This window comes from Bombina bombina, chromosome 6, assembly GCF_027579735.1.
Source record: "Bombina bombina isolate aBomBom1 chromosome 6, aBomBom1.pri, whole genome shotgun sequence".
NCBI classification, from domain to species: domain Eukaryota; kingdom Metazoa; phylum Chordata; class Amphibia; order Anura; family Bombinatoridae; genus Bombina; species Bombina bombina.
In genome coordinates this window covers 844,781,015-844,800,661 of record NC_069504.1, presented here as the reverse complement: position 1 = coordinate 844,800,661, position 19,647 = coordinate 844,781,015, and the positions used below count along the sequence as shown (strand labels likewise).

Below are 19,647 nucleotides of genomic sequence, written 5' to 3'. Positions count from 1 at the left end.
GGTAAATAAAAAAAATAAAATCTAGTAGTGAAGGGGTTAAACATACAATCAGGATGTTTGCCAAGGGAGTGCTATCTGGTATGTGCAAACTCAGTCACCAGTCACATTATTTCTCTCCTCAGTTTAAGGAAGTTTACAATAAAATCTCTTGAGACTATGGTGAAATTGTATGAGATCACAGTAAAGCAAAAACAGGGTGTAGAGCCATTTAGGCTAGAAGTGACATAAGGGCAGAAGGTTATAGCGAGGGTATGGATTGCAAGTTTTGCGTTGAGAGAGGTCTTACCTGGTTATATGCAGGTTATAACGTCCTCCCAGCCTCCTCTTTTCCAGTGAAGACCATGTTTCCCACTCTTCCTCACCTTTGAGTTTTTACTGGCTGCATGGGGATGACTTCCTTAGGGTTGCTGAGTTTCCCTGTGGCGGCGATATAGTTTGTCAAGCTAGCCTTTTGTAAGACCACGGTTTTACTTGGCTTGTGGGGCCTAGTTGAAGGGAGATCCCCTTATGGGTGAGCTTGTGCACTCTGGGCCTGATTTGGGGAAAAGGTGGGGCATTGGTCCAGGTTGAGGGGAGAGAGGCAGATTCTTCAGGTGGGAGCCTGGGGTGCTTCTACTTGGACAGATGGGTCATACGAGCTCCAGAAAGCCGGAGTACTATTGCCATATGTATAGCTTGCTCTGCTGTAGTCTCGAATGGGGCCACTGACCTCACGTTTTTTGAGGAGAGTAGGGACTCACATGCTGTCAGGTAGTTGAATAATTTTAGTCGGTTTCATATTATTATTTAATAAATATGGCCAGTGATGGTCTTACACATTAGGGTGCAGTAATGATTTAGAACTACATGCTCAGTGTATAATTAGTCACTAACAGTAATAATAGAAAATAATAAATAACACTTTATTGAATCAAATAAACAAAAATGATCTAAGATTGGGACACAAGCGGGAATGGGTATATCACACCCACTCCCATATTTCAATTAATCCCAATACAAAATTAAAAACATATAGAGACCAGGGTACCGGAGTGGGTGATCATTAGGTATATACAAATGGATCCACTGAAATAGGGATATAGTGTGTGAAGCAATAATACAACAGGCTGACGCATTTCATCACTTTCAACGTGACTTTGTCGGTGGGTGGGGCCAGAGGGTGGTGTTATTCAGGTGGTTCACTCACTAATGATACTAATGAATGTGACTTTTTTGTTACATATATTTACACTCTATATTTAGGCTGACAAACTATTTTGTGTTTATTCACAGTGAATTTATTTTGATACATTGTATATATTGAATAACGAAGGATGCATGTGTGAATAACTTAACATCTAATAAGAGGAGCGTTGTGTAAACAATATAATCATTAGAGGATGTAAGTGCTCAATAGAAACAGGGAACTGAGTCAGAAATCGGCTGGCTGGGTAACTCCCACGAAGCTTGCAGCAGTGACCTTTTAATATCTGCCTTTTAATTGGCTGCTTCCATCCTTCACATAACTCCTGTCCCTCTTCAAACAACAATCTTCTGCATATCTCTTCTCAAAATCCTCTTTTTCTGCTATAAACCTATCTACTTGACCCTCTGAGTTGTCCATAAGGATGTGCATAGCCTACCACCCCAGAATACATGACCCTTTCAAATAAATAAATAAATCACAAAGCAATTTTGGAGAAAATATTTGGCTGCAGGAGTTTTATAACACTTTATTTGAATGCTTACAACAGCAAAACAGCAATAAAACACATTGTATAAATAACTGACAAAAAGCTACATTTTTTTTTTACTAGGGCTATATTAAAGTTTCTGGAGGTAATATCCCCCAACCGTTCCCCAGTTTATCTGCTAACCAACTTCTTAACTGCTCTAAAGAACCCCATGCCAAAGTATGTGAGTGTGCATACAAACAAAAGAAAATGGTGGATAAGCCAGACCACACCACAGAGAGAAAATGGCTGCTCCACACACCTATTATCTATCTGGGTTCACTCTTTCCTTCAGTCTGAACATGTTAGCCACCTCCTGAGAATGTGTCCTTCTCAAATAATGCATTTGTATTATGACCATGGGGAAGTCTCCATAAGGATGATGGGGGAAACCAGATGTGGAATCATTGTCAAGTGTGCTTAGAGGAATATGGCTGCACTGATAAGTCGCTATGAAAGCTGAAACGATCGTCTGGGGTTGTCATGTTCCTTGTTCAGAGGAGGATTGCCTGGTATTTCAGGGCTGGACTGACCTTATTAGGTGAAATCAGACTGATATACTTCAGGAACGTTGTCCTCTGTAAAAAGCACAATTGGGCTAAAAGAGGCTGCTCCTTGGTGGTAACTCACCATAGAACAAGCTACTGAGCTGTTGTTTGTTCCTGGTAGAGAGCTTTTCTTTCTGTATGAATGTGTCCTCACCAGTTGGCTCCAGAAATGCCCATAGGAGGGGATTTGAATTTTCTAGAACACTCAGCAGCTGTTTTAGCAGCCTCATCCCCTGCCAAAGTATCGACATTTTAGATATTACTGGATGTTAGGAAGGGATACTATCTTCTAACATACTAAAAAAAGAGTGACATTTATTCCTCTCTTCAATAAATAAAGGGAGGAAAATGAACCCCTTTTTGCCCCACCACAATGCACCCCTCCTTCTAAGGGTCAAATAGTCCTTCTCCTAAGGGCACTTGTACTGGATACTATACTTCCCTTCCACACAAACTCTCTCACATTTCTCTCAACTGCACCCCCTTTACTGCTTGTACCTGCCACGTCCGGCACAGTTGATGCTCACAGCTAGTAAAACTGTGAAAATACTAATAACAATCTACAGATCCTGTATAAAATAAAAATGTGAGTCAAGATCCAACTGAAGATAGTAACCATGATGGATACTTTTCTACATATGTCTTTGGTCTTTAGGACTTTCAATATTTATCTCCAGATACATAATTTGCCCTAGAACTCTGGACGCAGATGAGATGTCAGTAAGTTTTGAAGTCCCAGGACATTTGACCAACGTACATCTATTGCAAGTCTCTTTCATTTATGTTATAGCCCTATGTGCAGGCACATGCCTCTTAAAATCATCTTTAGTAAGCTTATCTTATCTGCTTTGCTCTGGCCAGTTAGGAATATATATATATACATAAGCTCCTGCATTAATCAAGCTATGTGGATCCTGAAGTCTACATAATGCACTTGAGTATCTTTGGAGGAAGTTGCTATAGTTAAAGAGACACTAAACACATTTACTTGCAAGACATTTATGTTGCCTTGCTTTAAAATAAAATAGCCAGCCCAAGTATATACATTTTTAAAACAAATTAAGATCTTGTTTGTTGAAATTGTTTTATGAGGAACAAAACTCTACCACCACTTGCCTTATTTGAACCAGCCAATTAGGGAAGTATATATAGCAATTTTCAGAGCTAAATTACACGAAAAGGGGACAAAATAAATAAAAGTTTATTGCAAAGTTGTTTTACTATGTATACTTACACATTGTGTATTAACATCTTAATGTGTTTACTGCCCATTTAAATTACAAGAAAAGTGAGACAAAATAAACAACGAAAGAACATTACTACATTTTTATTACTATGTGTAATAAAACATGTTCTGGGGGGAATTCAACATTACATTTAATGTTGCTCTATAAATGGCCTCATAGTAATTCCTGACTATGTTTTGGTTCTGTGTCTAGACTTCCACAAAGGCCAAAAATAATATTGATTCTATTAATAAATGTTCAATTAATAATGAATCATCTATCTGATTATGTTCCCTCATGTAGCATTTCTGCATGTAATAGCATAGTCTCACCTAATTCACAGAATGGGTGTATATATTCAATGTATATACTATACTATAAATATTCTCAATACAAAAGTAATATTCTGAAAGGAAACAATTCATGAAACAAAATATAGCACAACTCAAATGTAATGGGACCTGGTTCATTATCTCTTAATGTAATCATTACAATATTGATATTGAACAGACCCAGACACAAATTTAAGGTTACCACAGATAATTTATAGGAGCTATGACTAATTACAGCTAAGTATATACAAAAAAGTAAATATTTGCTCCTTTCCATAAAGTTCTTAAATTATTTTTTGTTTAACACAGATAAAGAATATGTATATTTCCTCGCCAAGAAAGCTTACACTTTAAAGGACATTAAACTATTTTTTTTTCTGTCATGTACATGAATGAACATTGAAAAATACTAAACATTTTTTGGCATAATAAAGTTCTTTAAAGTGACACTAAATACATTTCATGCAACTTCCTCTATTCATGGGCGCTGCCATTTTGGAACCTAGGTTACATTGCAGGTATCTGAAGGATTTCAGGTTTCTGCACATGTGCTGGAATGTAATATAAAATAGATTACAACCTGGCCAGACAGCCCCCATAACTACAGGTAATCAGGAAATAAACTTAATACTATACTTATAAAATGTATTTAGTGTTTAATGTCCCTTTAAGTTAAAGACTTTTAAATTGCAAGTGAAACTAATAGGTGATATCTAAAAATACTGTATATTGCTCATTTTATTATCCCAGATTTTTGAAAGGGCTGTACATTACCTGTATTATTTATTTTTTTTTGTGGCAGGAATTCTATTATTAAAAGTAATTTCCATATTACATAAAAAATCTCAAACAAGCAGATCACGTCACATCTGTCCCAGCTTTATCATATTTTGTCTCATTGAATGCACATAAAATCTTTGATAAATGCCGGCTACTGTTTTTTTTCCTGTTGCAGATAAAGAAAGTAACAATGGAAGTCAAGAAAAGACAAATAATAATTAATGAGATTATGGCCACTGTTGAGTTTTGCATCTTTCTTTCAAGCTCTTCTGCCGACGTTGGATGGATCTCATCTTGTAGTTTTTCAGAATCTGCGTATAGAGAAAAACAAAGACTATGACCACCAGGGAAGTTTGGATGATAAACATAAATACAGAGGATGGAGAGTAGTGTTATAGGAGCAGTAAATCATTGAAAGAAGTTTGAAGGGAAGAGGTTGAATTGCAGTAAGATCCAATAACACGTTTGTTTAAGTTATGCATCATTTTTTCTTTTCAGCCCACATACCTTGTTGTGTATGCACCTCCAGGTTTGTTTGACCTGGATTTTCTGTTGTGGTCATAGTAGGTTGGGTAGATGTAACAGTGTATTCTTTTTTTAAGATGTTCCCAAGGATCTTTGTTGCATAATCTGCAGTTGTTGAAGGCAACATGCTCAGGTCTTTAGCTGAGCCCTTGGAAAAGTCTTTATTAGGTCCAGCATCAACTGTCTTAAGGCAGGAATTGATCTCTGTACACAGAAGACAAGAAAATGAAGCATTAGCAGAGTGTTTTTATTCAAATCAATAGCTAGTGATAATATTTTGTTGTTTCTCAGCTTCTGTTCTTCAGACAACTCAACCATAATTGACTCACTTAAAGGGACATGAAACCCAACATTTTTCTTTCATGATTTAGGTAGAACATACAAATTTTTTTTAAATCTTTTATTTTTATTCAATTTCCAATACAATATCAGTTTGGTTCCTACTACATGTAGGTTCCTGTTGCGCCTCGCAGGGCTTTGTATCAAAGAAAAAATAAATAAAAATACTTATAATCAGCAGGAACAAGGTAAAAAGAAAACAAAACAAATGACAAGACAGAGCCAATCCCAATTTATCCTTGTGTATCGGCTAATTCCATCTGACTTGATCTAACCTATTATAATATCTTGAATTACTACATGTGTAGGTCTCTTTGAGCTTTGAGTTTTGTCACTGTTATTTTTAACTGCATTGGACTTCCTCGATTTTCCTTATTAGGCTTACGGGGTACCTAGTTCGAATCTAAGTATTGATTTAATGAATTAGAGGAGAGTGTATATGAGGGGGGGGGAGAGAGCAACGGAGGGGAGGCGGTGGGAGAGACAGAACAGAAGGGAAAAGAAAAAAAGAAAAAAAGAGGGGGAGGGGGAACTATCTTCTATTCCTACCAAATTCCTAAAAGAACTAGATCTGAATTCCTAAAGGGGTAAATTAGATGGTCTATTTCTTTTTTTTGAAAGATCTTTTTAAATGATGACCATTTTTGGCAGAACCTATTAACATCTTGGGTTTCAAATAGTTTTGTGTCATATTGTTCAAGTATACATTGCTTTTTTATACAATTTCTTATCTCTGGGATGCTAGGGGTTGATGTTTCTTTCCATTTTTTAAAAATCAGGTATCTTGTTGCTAATACAGTGACATTTACTATTTTTTCCTTATCTGGAGAAAGTCTTTCATCTGTTCTAAGAAATATTACATTTATGAAAGAGAGAATCGCATAAGATATACCAAGCTTTCTATTTAACCAGTATTCCACTTTCTTCCACATCTCTCTTAACTTTGGACAATCCCATAACATGTGTTTTAGATTGGCCGCCCCCATTGAACATTTTGGGCACTTGTTAAATTGCGTGTTGCCCCATCTATGTCCCTTTTCAGGGGTAACGTAAGTCATGTGCAGAAGTTTCACGTGTGATTCCCTCCAAGTAGAGGAAAGTGTTGTTTGATTTACCTTTAGGATAGATGTTTGAATATATCCTACTTCTGTAGAGGTTGGTTCAATAATTGGAGCCCATTTTAGTTCAATATTATTTATATTATATACACCTTTACTTGACTTCAACATTTGGTAGCAGGGAGAGATTGACATTTGGCCTCTATTAGCCAGTAATAGCCAATTTTCTAGTGAACCCAGAGACCAATTCCAGCCTGCGTCACTTATTAGCTTCCAAGTATAATGTCTTGCCTGGAGATAGACAAAAAAATATTTTTGTGGGATGTTGAATTCATTTCTGAGATCAGCAAATGATTTAATACATTCCCTTGCTACATCAATCAATTGCACTACTCTTTCAAGGCCATTTGCTTCCCATCTTAGAAGGGGTGATATTTGTAAGCCTAGTTCAAACTGTGGGCTTCCTTTTAAGGGTAAGTAATTAGAGATTTTCTCATTTATTTTTAATAAATTACAGATCTTTAACCATGCTTTAATTGGAACAAAAATAGACCGAAGTTTCTTAATTTCCTTTGGAATTTCACCAATTTTAGTATGTATTAGTGCTAGAGGGAGATAAGGAAAACTTATGTTCTTTTCTAAGTCATTATTTGTTGCGTAATCTTTAAGGCAGATCCAATCTATTACTATGCGGGCTAAAAACGCAAGATTATATAACCGTAGATCAGATAAAGCACAGCCTCCATATTTTTTGGGTAGGGAAAGTTTTTCAAGAGATATTCGAGGTTTCTTGCCCTGCCATAGAAATTTTCTAAGTGTCATATTTAAAATCTTAATATCTTTCTCCTTTAGTAAGATTGGTATATTTTAGCAAATATATAAAATTTTTGGGAATAATATCATTTTGTAGAGAGCAATTTGGCCTGAAAGTGAAATAGGTAGGTTTTGCCAATTCTTCATTGCTTCTCTAATTACTTTCAGGATTGGAAGTATATTAAGAGAGTACCATTGTTCTGGGTTTGAAGAAATTATAATACCCAAATATTTAAATGCATCTTCTGCGATTTTAAAGGGCATGTTATCTAAAGGCTGATCTGGGGGTCTTAACCAGTAAAGTTCCGATTTATTAGTGTTTATCTTGTATCCCGAAAATGAGCTAAACTTTGTTATAATAGACAAGAGTTTGGGAATATTTAACTGAGTATTTCTCATATATATTAAAATATCATCTGCGTAGAGTGCAATTTTGAGTTCTTTTTTCCTTATTCTAATTCCTTCGACATCTTGTCTAACTAGAATCGCGAGAGGTTCGATTGCAATATTGAACAGCAAGGGTGAAAGAGGACATCCTTGTCTTGTACCTTTAGCTAAATGTAGATTGGTTGATTGTCTGGTGTTAACTAGTAACCTAGTATAGGCTTTATTATAAAGATTTTCAATAAATTTAGAGAATTGACCTCTAAAACCAAATTGAAAAAGTGTATGCAAGAGATGATCATGGTGGACCGAATCGAACGCCTTTTCAGCATCGATTGTGATAATAGCCTTATCGCTAATACTATGTTCTGCTTCTTGGGCTTGGTTCGATTGTGCATTAAAAAAATCAATAGTAAGAAATAGCTCACGAATTTTAGCTGAGGAGTTTCTATTTATCATGAAACCTGCTTGATCTTTATGTATTATCTGTGCAAGAGGGGTTTGTAATCTACGTGCCAAAATAGATGTCAAAAGTTTATAGTCTGTGTTGAGCAGGGCAATTAGAACATACAATTTTAAACAACTTTCCAGTTAACTTCTATTATCAAATGTGCTTCATTCTCTTGCTATCATTTGTTGAAGGAGCAGCAATGCACTACTGATTTCTAACTGAACACATGGGTGAGCCAATGAAAATCGTTATTTATATGCAGTCACCAATCAGCAGCTAGAACCTAGGTTATTTGCTACTCCTGAGCTTACCTAGACAAACCTTTTATCAAAGGACAAGAGAAGGAAGGAAATTAAATAATATAAGTAAATTAAAAAGTTATTTAAAATGGTATTTTCTGTCTAAATCATGAACTGTCCCTTTAAAGAAGAGATATTTAAATCCTGGTCTGTTGGTTTACAGGTTAGAGATGATAATTACTATACTAACATAATAGTGCACATCATTATACACACGTTGTGCCAAAACAATTACTTTTTAATTATCTTATGGGACCACAACACTTAAAGTTACAGTAAAGTAAAACAAAAATCATAATTCAGATAGCGCACATGTAGTTTTACACAACTTTATAATTTACTTATATTATCAAATTTGCTTTGTTTTCTTTTTAGTGAAATGTTATGTATAATTCTATCATTATGATTGTACTGTGAACTTACTATTGTCAAGACACGCCTTTAAGCTTTTCACCCAGTCTTGTGTATTTTCTGCACAGAAAAAAGCATTTTCAACATTAAACCTGAAAGAAAAACAGAAAGTAGTCAATGAGAGCGAAAGAAAAGAATTCAAAAAAGAGAAACAGCGGGGTTATAAAGAAAAAAGAAAAGCAAGAAAAGGCAACATAAGAAAGTATAAAGAAATTATGAATATATATGTGTCAGCTTTAAAGGGACACTGAACCCAAATTTTTTCTTTCGTGATTCAGATAGAGCATGCAATTTTAAGCAACTTTCTAATTTACTCCTATTATCATTTTTTCTTCATTCTCTTGCTATCTTTATTTGAAAAAGAAGACATCTAAGCTTTTTTTTTTTTGGTTCAGACTCTGGACAGCACTTTTTTATTGGTGGGTGAATTTATCCACCAATCAGCAAGGTCAACCCAGGTTGTTCACCAAAAATGGGCCAGCATCTAAACTTACATTCTTGCATTTCAAATAAAGATACCAAGGGAATAAAGAAAATTTGATAATAGTATTTAATTAGAAAGTTGCTTAAAATTTCATGATCTATCTGACTCACGAAAGAAAAAATTTGTGGTCAGTGTCCCTTTAATAGTATTTATAGTACGAAAACAAAAGGAGCAAGTGCATTTTAACATGAAAAGAACGAATAAAACACAGTGACAATGCTGTCACTGCCCTGAAAAGATCACAATCTACTTTACAGAAGGGAGATATACAAATATATAAAAGAAAAACGAAAAAGGTGATTTTGATGGCAGATAAGAACCAGAAGGCTAATTGAGTCTGCCCACATTTAAATGACCATTAACCACTTTGATCAAAACGAAATGCTTTGCTCGTCATGCATTTCACTACCTGTAGGCACATGATGAGCCCTTTTCGTCATGAATGGGGCTCGCCAATCAAACACTGTTTTCGGCGATCCCCCGCACTACAGGCTGGGGATTGCTGGTGGCCAATTGGTCAGCGCTTCCAGGCATCATTGGACTGCTGGTGACATCACCACGTACGCATATGGTGAAGTCACAAAGTAGCTGAACCAGGATGCACCAGTAGCTGCAAGGGAGCTGGATGGGGGAAGGTTGTTCAAACCCCTCAATCTCAGCTCCCTTAGGAGCTACTACCCCTCATTTGAAAGATAATCGTTTGCTCTTTCAAATGGTGGTGGTCTTGCAGCAGAACTAGAAAGCAGATATTTTAAATTAAAGTCAAATAACACATGGGGATTTGCTTGTTACTTTATATGCACAATAAAAAAAAAATCTATTATATATGATACTGTATATATATATATATATATATATATATATATATATATATATATGAGATACTGTATATATATATATATATATATATATATATATATATATATATATATATATATATAGATAGAGAGAGAGAGAGAGAGAGAGAGAGAGAGAGAGTTTTGCTTTATAGTATGTGTTTCTTTGTGTGAAAATAAACAAAACTACAAAACCGGTGTGATAGAAATATAAGGTAAAAATAGAAAGCCAAGGTTGTAGGTAAAAAGAATAGAAGGAAAAAAAGAGGAAAAGCTTCAATTTCTGTCATTCCAGTACCTGACTCTATTACTTGGGCAATTGTCATAACTCTTCACGTTCTGAAGATACTTCTGGAACTGTTCTGTTGCTGGAGGGTCTCTTAATTTTTTACAGTGCTCACATTTATCGTAACTGGCACCAAACTGAGAAAAAACTGAAAGAAAATGATAAGAATAAGTAAGCAGAGTAGCCATATTAAAGCATGAAGAAGCTTCCACACCCGGGGGTGCTAATCAAACAGTTCTGTAAAGCACTCACACAGAGCTTAAATACATAGCTTGGGAGCTACAACACATTGCAACTTCAGAACATGGCCAGTGATTGGTGGGTTACATGTGTATCCCACTCCTGATTGGCTCACGGGCCATGTCATGCTCAGGACCTGCAGTGTGTTGTTCTGGACTTTAACTGTGTTAAGCGCCCATCAGCTCAATCTTCTAAAATCTTAATTTTGCATTTGCTAAATGTCATTTTTGTCCTGTATACCCTAAATTTCAGTGTGTTAAGAAAAGCATGTATATCCCTTTAAGATGCATAAACAGATTACTCTGCATCTACCTCACAATTTCTATGCTGAGAGAAGAAGTGCAAAATATATCTATTATCATTTTTAAAATAAATTATGAAAATTATAAAAAAAATTGGGAAATATATCCGTTGTCTTGCCATCTTAAAGGTTAAAGGGATACTGTACTGTACCCCCTCCCCTTAATATGTTCCCATTGATTTGTTATACCAGCAGCAGAGTAAAATATGCATAGGAAAATGTTCCTTTAAGTTTATTTTTGCAATGGAAATGACTAGCTGTACTCACTGAAACCAGCACCTATAATGAGCATTTCAGTACTTAATTACTGGTGGTAATTGGAGGTGGTTTTCTTTATATTGATCATGTAGAACCACACAGCTTAAAGGGATATTGTAGGGTAAAAATGCCAGAGCATTTTATTTTTAAACAAATGCCTTTGTTTTCCTATGTGCTTAACCCTTGCAAAGAGGTTAATGCATAATAAAAGTTATGGTCCAAATGATAATACAAAGAACATCCAAACAGCAGCACCCAGGTAGTTGCAAAATGACTTTATTACATCAAGGCAAAAGAATCAAATCCATGACGTTTTCGGTCAAACATACCTTAACAGGCATACATGGGTATGCTGCCTCCTTAAAGGGACATGAAACCCCCAAAAATCTGTCATGATTCAGATAGAGAATACAATTTTAAACAACATTCAAATTTACTTCTATTATCTAATTTGCTTCATTCTTTAGATATCTTTTGTTGAAGAGATAGCAATGCACATGGGTGAGCCAATCACACGAGACATCTATTTGCAGCACCAATCAGCAGCTACTGAGCCTATTTAGATATGACTTTCAACAAAGGATATCAGGAGAATGAAACAAGTAAGATGATAGAAGTAAATTTGAAAGTTGTTTAAAACTGTATGTTCTTTCTAATTAATGACAGAAAAAACTTAGTTTTCATGTCCCTTTAAGGTTAAACTCACAAATGTTTTGATTCTGTGGTTAAAGGAACATTGTAGTGAGAAAATGCACTACTCACCGTAGAACTCTAGGTGATTAAAGGGACAGTGTACTGTATAATTGTCTTTACTTTAATTTTTCCCCAGTTATCCATTTTTACTGCTGGAGTGTATTAAATTGTTTATAAATAGTTTCTTCACATTTATTTTGACATTTGAAATCGCTGCTTTTGTATATAACTGCCTATATTGACATTTTCAATACTTAAATGGACACTCAATCAAAATTAAACTTTCATTATTCAGATAGAACATGCCATTTTAAGCAACTTTCCAATTTACTTCCATTAACAAAATGTGCATAGTCTTTTTTATATTTAAACGTTTTGAGTCACCAACTCCTACTGAGCATGTGCAAGAATAAGTGTGTATTTATATGTGAATGGCTGTTGGCTGTCACATGGTACGTGTATGCATTTGTGATTGGCGGATGGCTGTCACATGGTACAGGGGGAGTGGAAAAAGACATAACTTTTAAAATTGTCAGAAAAAAAATCTTCTACTCATTTGAAGTTCAGACTAAGTGCTATTGCATTGTCTTTTTTATCAACAAATGCAAGATAACAAGACAATGCAATAGCACTTTGTCTGAACTTCAAATGAGTAGTAGATTTTTTTCTGACAATTTTAAAAGTTGTCTTTTTCCACTCCCCCTGTATCATGTGACAGCCATCAGCCAATCACAAATGCATACACGTACCATGTGACAGCCATCAGCCATTCACAAATGCATACACACTTATTCTTGCACATGCTCAGTAGGAGCTAGTGACTCAAAACGTTTAAATATAAAAAGACTGTGCACATTTAGTTAATGGAAGTAAATTGGAAACTTGTTTAAAATGGCATGCTCTATCTGAATAATGAAAGTTTCATTTGATTGATTGTCCCTTTAAGTGTTGGCTGTAGAAAAGCTATGTAAACATAGCCAGTAGAAGAAATCACACTCCCAGTGGGAGGTAGGAGAAATGAGTAATAAAATATTAATTATCAATTGATCTGTCTAAGGGCCTGATATTCAAAAGCATGGAGAGAAATCATGCATTGTAATCTAGGTGTCTCTCCTTCACATCAAGAACCCTGAATAGTGAGATAAATAGCTTTAAAATTAAAGTTTGTGTTCTTTTTTTTTTTTAAATATATTTTTATTCAGTTTTAGAAATAATCAAGGAGTATACACAATTTAAAAAATAAAAAATAAATAAGTATAAGAAAACATGGACTATGAGCTCACATATGCTTGTATGTATCTTAAACTTTATACGAAAATCATCATCATTCATAGTGACAAGCAATTTAACAAAGTAACTATATATATTAACATCATGCATTACAATATGACATTTTATTTGTACATTGTAACTGTTTTAGATCATTATACATTAAGCAACAATCACACTAAAGTAAATACAACAGTATCCGTGTATAATTGTGGTACAAAAAAATATTAATAAAAAAATAAATATATAATAATCATCCCACACCCCCCTCTATGCCCAAGGTTCCAGACATGCATTAAGTTTCTATCCAGCATTCTGGAAGTGCATTCTCTCTATTACTAAGCGGACAAACCAATTGGGCTTGAAGATTTTCAGGTAAGGAAGTAATAACTACCTTCCATTTGTTAAAAAATCGTTTCAATTAGGTATTAGAAGGATTTCGTAATGAATATTGTTCTGTTACACATTGAGTGACTAGAGCTTTATTACAAGCTATAAATTTAGGAGCTTTAGAGGCTTTCCAGCTCTTAGACTTAAATTCCTGATCACTAATATTATTGTGCTAATCAGCTCGTCCTCTGAGTATTTCAATAAGAAAAAAATAGTGATATGCCTGAATGTCAAAATGTATTAATAGTTTCCTCTTAAGCCAACAATTAACTTGTGTCCATAGTTGTAGAATTTTAGGACCGGACCAGAAATAATGTAATATATCTGCCTCATCTGAACAACTTTTGGGACAAGTTTGTTTAGTTCCATACCATTTATTTAGACTAGCATTTGTTATGTATGTCTTACTTATTAGTTTTAAGTGTGATTCCCTCCAGATAGTTGGAACCCAACTTTTAGTGCTTAATCTAAAAGCCTTTTGTATCTCTCCTATGTCAAGTCTTGGGAACTCTTTTTGCCATTTATATTTCATTTTATTCAAGTATTTTGCATTTTGGAAAGAATTAATCACACTGTAAAATATCGAAATTGAACATCTGTCGGTCTTATATAATTTAATTATATCTCATAAGGCTCCCAATTTGGTCTGTGTCTTGTTTGTAGATCATTAATATAATGTCTAATCTGTAAGAAGACAAAGAAATCTCTCTTGGGTAAATCAAATTTTCTGGCGATATTAGTATATGTATGTATTGATAAGTCCTCCGTTAAGAAATGGGTAATGTATATTAGTCCTTTATACTTCCATTGTTTAAACACTGAGTGCGAAAACCCTGGAATAAATTGCGGGTTACCTTTAATAGTAAGGAATTCAGTACAGTTGCAAAAATTTTGCCATGATTATATTTTTAAAGGAGATCAAATTGGCTATTTTACTTGGGAGTTTGATCATAGGGCAGTGTAATATTGCCTGCAATTCAAATAGGGCTATTATATTGGTTTCACATTGTAAAAATGAACGCGTTCTTGTGTTGTTATCCAATCTATGGCAAATTTAGTTAGGACCGTTAGATTATAAGCTTTAATATCAGGAAAAGCTAAACCTGCAGCTATAATAATATATTTTCCCTAAGTACCGCTTTCCCGGCTTCCCAAAACATTTCACTTTTATCTTTATATAGGTGATTAAAATCTGAAAACTCTTGCCATCTAGGTTTTAGCCAATTTTGGAATGCGCTGTTTTGTACCAGATATTTTTGGGAAAGAATAAGTCATTAGTGATAGGGGGTTGACATGTTTTAAGTTTAAGTTCTCATGTGATAATTGCATGATCAGAAAGTATTATGTATTTGATATCAGCCTTTATTTTTCTTCCTGACAGGAAGTCAGTAACTTAAAACATGTCTATTTGTAAAAATGCTTGGTGACATTTGGATATACAAGTAAATGCTTTCATATCAGGGTTCTGTAGCCTCCATATATCCCGGGTCCCAGTTTTATTACAGTATACAAGATTTCCTATCCCTTTTGTTCCCGATTTTACTATTCAGCCTATCCAGGTTAGTTGTAAAAGTTAGATTAAGATCGCCTCCCACTATTAGATTCTTTCCTCTATATTCTAATAATTTTAGTGCTAGTGCATCCCAAAATTTGTTATCGACCACATTTAGTCCGTATACATTACATAGGATAAAATAAATTTTGTTTAATTCAATATTAATAAATTGGAATCTGCCATCTGGATCTATTATTCTGTTTATTATTTTGTATGTTAACTGTTTGTTAATTAATATTACTACACCTTTTTTCCTAGTATCACATGAAGAGGAGATGACTTCACCAACCCATTTGCTTTTAAGTTTAATGGCTTCTTGTTCTTGTGTGTTTCTTGCAGCATGGCTATATCTGGTTTAAATGAGCCGAAATGTTCAATTATGATTTTCCGCTTAATTAGAGCTGTAATCCCTCACACATTCCATGATAGAATTTTAAGTGTGTTACTCTGCATTTACTCTGTATCTATTATTAATGTCAATAGCAACACAGCTGGGGGCATAGGGAAGGGGTGAAGGGAAGAAGAAAAAAAAAAAAGGGGGAGGGGGAGGTGTACCATTGTCAGTATCTATATTATTACATACATCACTAGTTTCCTGATTAATGATCAGATAATCACGGCAATAATGTCCAAAAAAGCATAAAATGAAAAAATCTAAAATGTTATGACAGGGATAGCAATTCATCATTCTAAATCTAAGGACTCCATTTCCATATACCTTTGATCTGGAGACCATACACATTGTGTCAATATCTTTATTGTTACATAAGACATCCGTAGCCTGATCAATAATCAAAGATTGACACCAAACACAATAAAAAATTAAGAAATAATGGTTAAAAATAAAAGAAGAAGAGTATATCTTTCTCAGATCTAAAAACTCAATTTCCATCTACTTTAACATAGTGGTCGTATGTTAAATAGAATTTACTCTATACCATTATCTTAACAAAATACTTTAGCTTCCTGAGGGGAATTAAATACTTTGTTTTTCCATTAACCGACAAAACCAGTTTCGCTGGGTAAATTAGCTTTACATTGTAGTTTGCTTTTAGTAGTTTTGAACAAAAAGGGGACATCAGCCGCATCTTGGCCGAAGTTTCGGCTGAAAAGTCCTGAAATACCCTCCTATAACTTCTCAAAAAATGTATTTTATCTGAAAAGTTTAAGAATTTAGCTATTACAGGTCTGGGTTGTGGTGTACCGTCAGGATTTTTACGGCTAACACCGGTCCTATGTATCCTTTCTATTTGAATGGGTTGTGTGCCTATTTGAATATTCAACATATTTGGAAGTGTATTAGTAATAAAATGCAAAAAAATTTGGATACTCAGGTGTTTCAGGTAAACCAATAATTCTAAGGTTGTTTCGCCTAGAGCGATCTTCTTGGTCTTCTCATCTTTTTTGCATAGTTACCATACTGTTATTGTGCGTTGAGCCAACATGTTCTATTTGATTAACTCTATCTTCCAGATCTGATACTCTGGTTTCTACTTCATTCAGTCTGGTCGCAAATTGTCTGACTTAATTGGAACGGGCATTAATATCTTGTTTAACCTCCTGTTTGAGAGAGTCAAGTTGTGGGGAAATTATTTTGGATATCTACGAGACTAGATCAGGAATACCTGTATGAACTGAATGAATCTGCTCTTGTGAAACTTAGCTACTACACTTTTAATGTTTTTTTCTCTCTGTGTTTTGGAGGCATGGCTGGTGAGTTCCCTTTATTGGGAGCCATATACCATTCCATAAGTGAAAAAAAGTGTGATATAAAATGTTTGACAAAACCACAAAGCAAAGCAAAAAAAAAAAAGTGTTAACAACCATGTGTATATTGTGTATGTATATATATATATATATAATAAGGTATGGGACTAAAGAATATTAGTCCAATCTATGCTAAGTGCGGAAAGAAAATTGCTGGAATATATCCAGTTAACTGAGTCAATCTATTTTTGAAGTAAATAAGGCCATTGTCTTCAATACCAGAAAGAAGTAGTTTTGAATATTTCATGTAGGTATATTTAGGTCTAAGTTCCCTTAACAATTAAGGTTAATATATTGACACTAAAAGCAATTATGTATGCAGGTTTTTTGTATTGAGGCTTTTTAATTGTCAATGAAGACAATTAGGTTGTACACATAAGTAACTAGTATATATAGATGTTTGCCCTATTAATTAGAGACCAATAGTGTCAAGTTAATTTTCAACTTGCGGGTCAATCTGTTGTTGTTACCTTGCATTACAATAGTAAATCAGTTATATAGAACACAATATGCCACTGATTCCTTTATCAGTATGAGCCCACCTAAGCCAGTCTTTTCTAACAAGCACAATCAAAACAACTACATACCATTTGACAATTTGTGCTTAATTATATAACCAGTTTGGAGAATAGTATATTGTTAATTAGATGTAGTGGGTCCGTTTTTCCCCAGTATTTTGACAACTTCCTCTATATGACTGTAATCTGAATACCAACTAGAAGCAATTATATATATGTATTTCTGTCTTAGAGCTTATTTGTCGTCAATAAAGACCAATTACATTAAACTTATAAGTAGCTGGTATCTGTATCTTTAAATATTTGCCCTTTTTAAAGAAAAATAACAAAAGGATCACTGAAATCAAGCTAATTATTAAGAAAGGAAGGTTAATAATCACTGGTATCAAGTTAGTTATTAACCTGCACAACAATCTATTGGTATTACCTTGTACCACATTAATAGAACAGTTATATACAACGGAATGTGTGACTGGTTCTTTTATCAAAATGAACCAGAATGAATCAACCTTTAACAAGGGCAAAAATAAATATCGTCTTTATCAATTTGTGCTTAGTTATTACACCAAATTAGAAACCATATAATGTCACTTAGGTAGGGAGGATCCGTTTTCCAGTGTTTTCACCACTTTCTCTTATATGACTGTGGTTTAAATGCAGTGTTGGAAAGTAACTGCTAGTATCTCAATGGACCTTGTAGGATTTTATCCTTCTGGCCTTAGCCTCTGTTTACAAAAGAACTTGGTGAATAGACCATGGAGCATATTTATCAATGTGCGAGCGGACATGATACGAAGTAGCATATCATGTCCGCCACACATCGATAAATGCTGACAACTAGCAGGGGGTGTCAATCAACCCGATCGTATTCGATCATGTTGATTTCTGTCCGCGGCCTCAGAGCAGGCGGACAAGTTTTATAACTTCTGTTTCCAGCAAGCCTGAAGGCTTCTTTGACCTTATATTCAGAAACAACAGGACTATGTCTTCGCCTAGGGCTGGTGTTTATTGAATGTGTAGTGTCAGTAAATTCTTCTAGGGACTTCCTTGCTCCTACCCAGAGATGGTTATGGGAGCTATCTTCTTTTTACTTCTACCCAGAAGGGTTATGGGAGTTATTAAGATCACAGTCACTCCAGATAGGTGATTCCCAACCGTTGTGTTTGTCTAAGACCATGTTATTATTTGTGACTTTATGACATACAGTAGTACCCAGGTAGTTAGATCATTTGAACATTTCTAATCACTAGAGCTTCTTTATATAAGTTGTCAATTATAAGGATGTATAGGACTGGGTATAGGATTGTGTATAGGACTGTGTGTCTAGGAACCACAGCAATGCCACAGGCAGTATCAGATAGTGAGTCTAATCACCAGTTTGTTACTACTGGTTGCGGTAGTGTTTAAATGTCCACCTCAGATTATCGTTTTAAAGTGTGGTAAAACAAAAGCGGTACCTGCAGCATAAATCATGGGGCTTCTGCAGTCTCACAAAACCGGAGTATCCAATACAGCCTAATGATGTACTTCTAGGGACTGCAGGATTTACCCGTCCCTCTTAACAGGCAAAATTTTGTCTCACCTGGTCACCGCAGTTCAAGTGTTTCCTCTTGCAGAGGCTGCAAAACGTTTAAAGGCAGAATCATCTAAGGCCCGTGGGGTTTACCCATCCCTTATCCTGTCCAGCAGCTCCGTTGCTCTTATTGGGACCAGTGCTTTACCCTCTATTAAATCAGTCAGCTTTGTGAATGCTGCGGTCCGCACTAACTGGAAGTGGAGTTGCTCCAGCCAAGGGAGCTCATGCTGCTATGGAGACTTCCGTAACGCGGGGAATCCCTCTCTCCAATGTGGGCCAGGGAGACCTTCCACGGCCAAGGATTACTGCGTCAGTCAGAGATGGTAGCCAAAGCTCGATGTAGAGGAGCGAAATAGCAAGCGTCCTGCTTGCTCCGCCTTCTCCCGGAAGTCTCTGTTACAGATTTCTTCAAAGTTTGTGTTTCTAACATATTTTTAGAGACCTCTCCATAATGATGAAATGTCTTTGATAATCTCGCCTGAGAGGAGAGCTTTTGAATATCAGGCCCTCTGTATTGAGCCTCGGTAAACATACAGAGATAAGAAACACAATCATTTTTGTGTGTATAGAACATGATAAAATAAAGGATAATTTCT

General features: G+C 35.1%; 1 protein-coding gene across 1 annotated transcript in view; it reads right to left on the bottom strand.

Moving 5' to 3' along the window:
* Positions 1-1,672: 1,672 nt before the first annotated feature.
* The window catches only part of LOC128663760 (uncharacterized), a 54,457-nt gene continuing 36,482 nt past the window's right edge, over positions 1,673-19,647 (bottom strand). Inside the window, exons 2-5 of the mRNA XM_053718245.1 lie at positions 10,497-10,632; positions 8,891-8,970; positions 5,106-5,327; positions 1,673-4,909 (exon numbers count right to left, since the gene is read on the bottom strand). Coding sequence (XP_053574220.1) covers positions 4,677-4,909; positions 5,106-5,327; positions 8,891-8,970; positions 10,497-10,632 — 671 coding nt within the window. The 3' untranslated portion in view covers positions 1,673-4,676. The remainder of the gene's footprint in view (positions 4,910-5,105; positions 5,328-8,890; positions 8,971-10,496; positions 10,633-19,647) is intronic.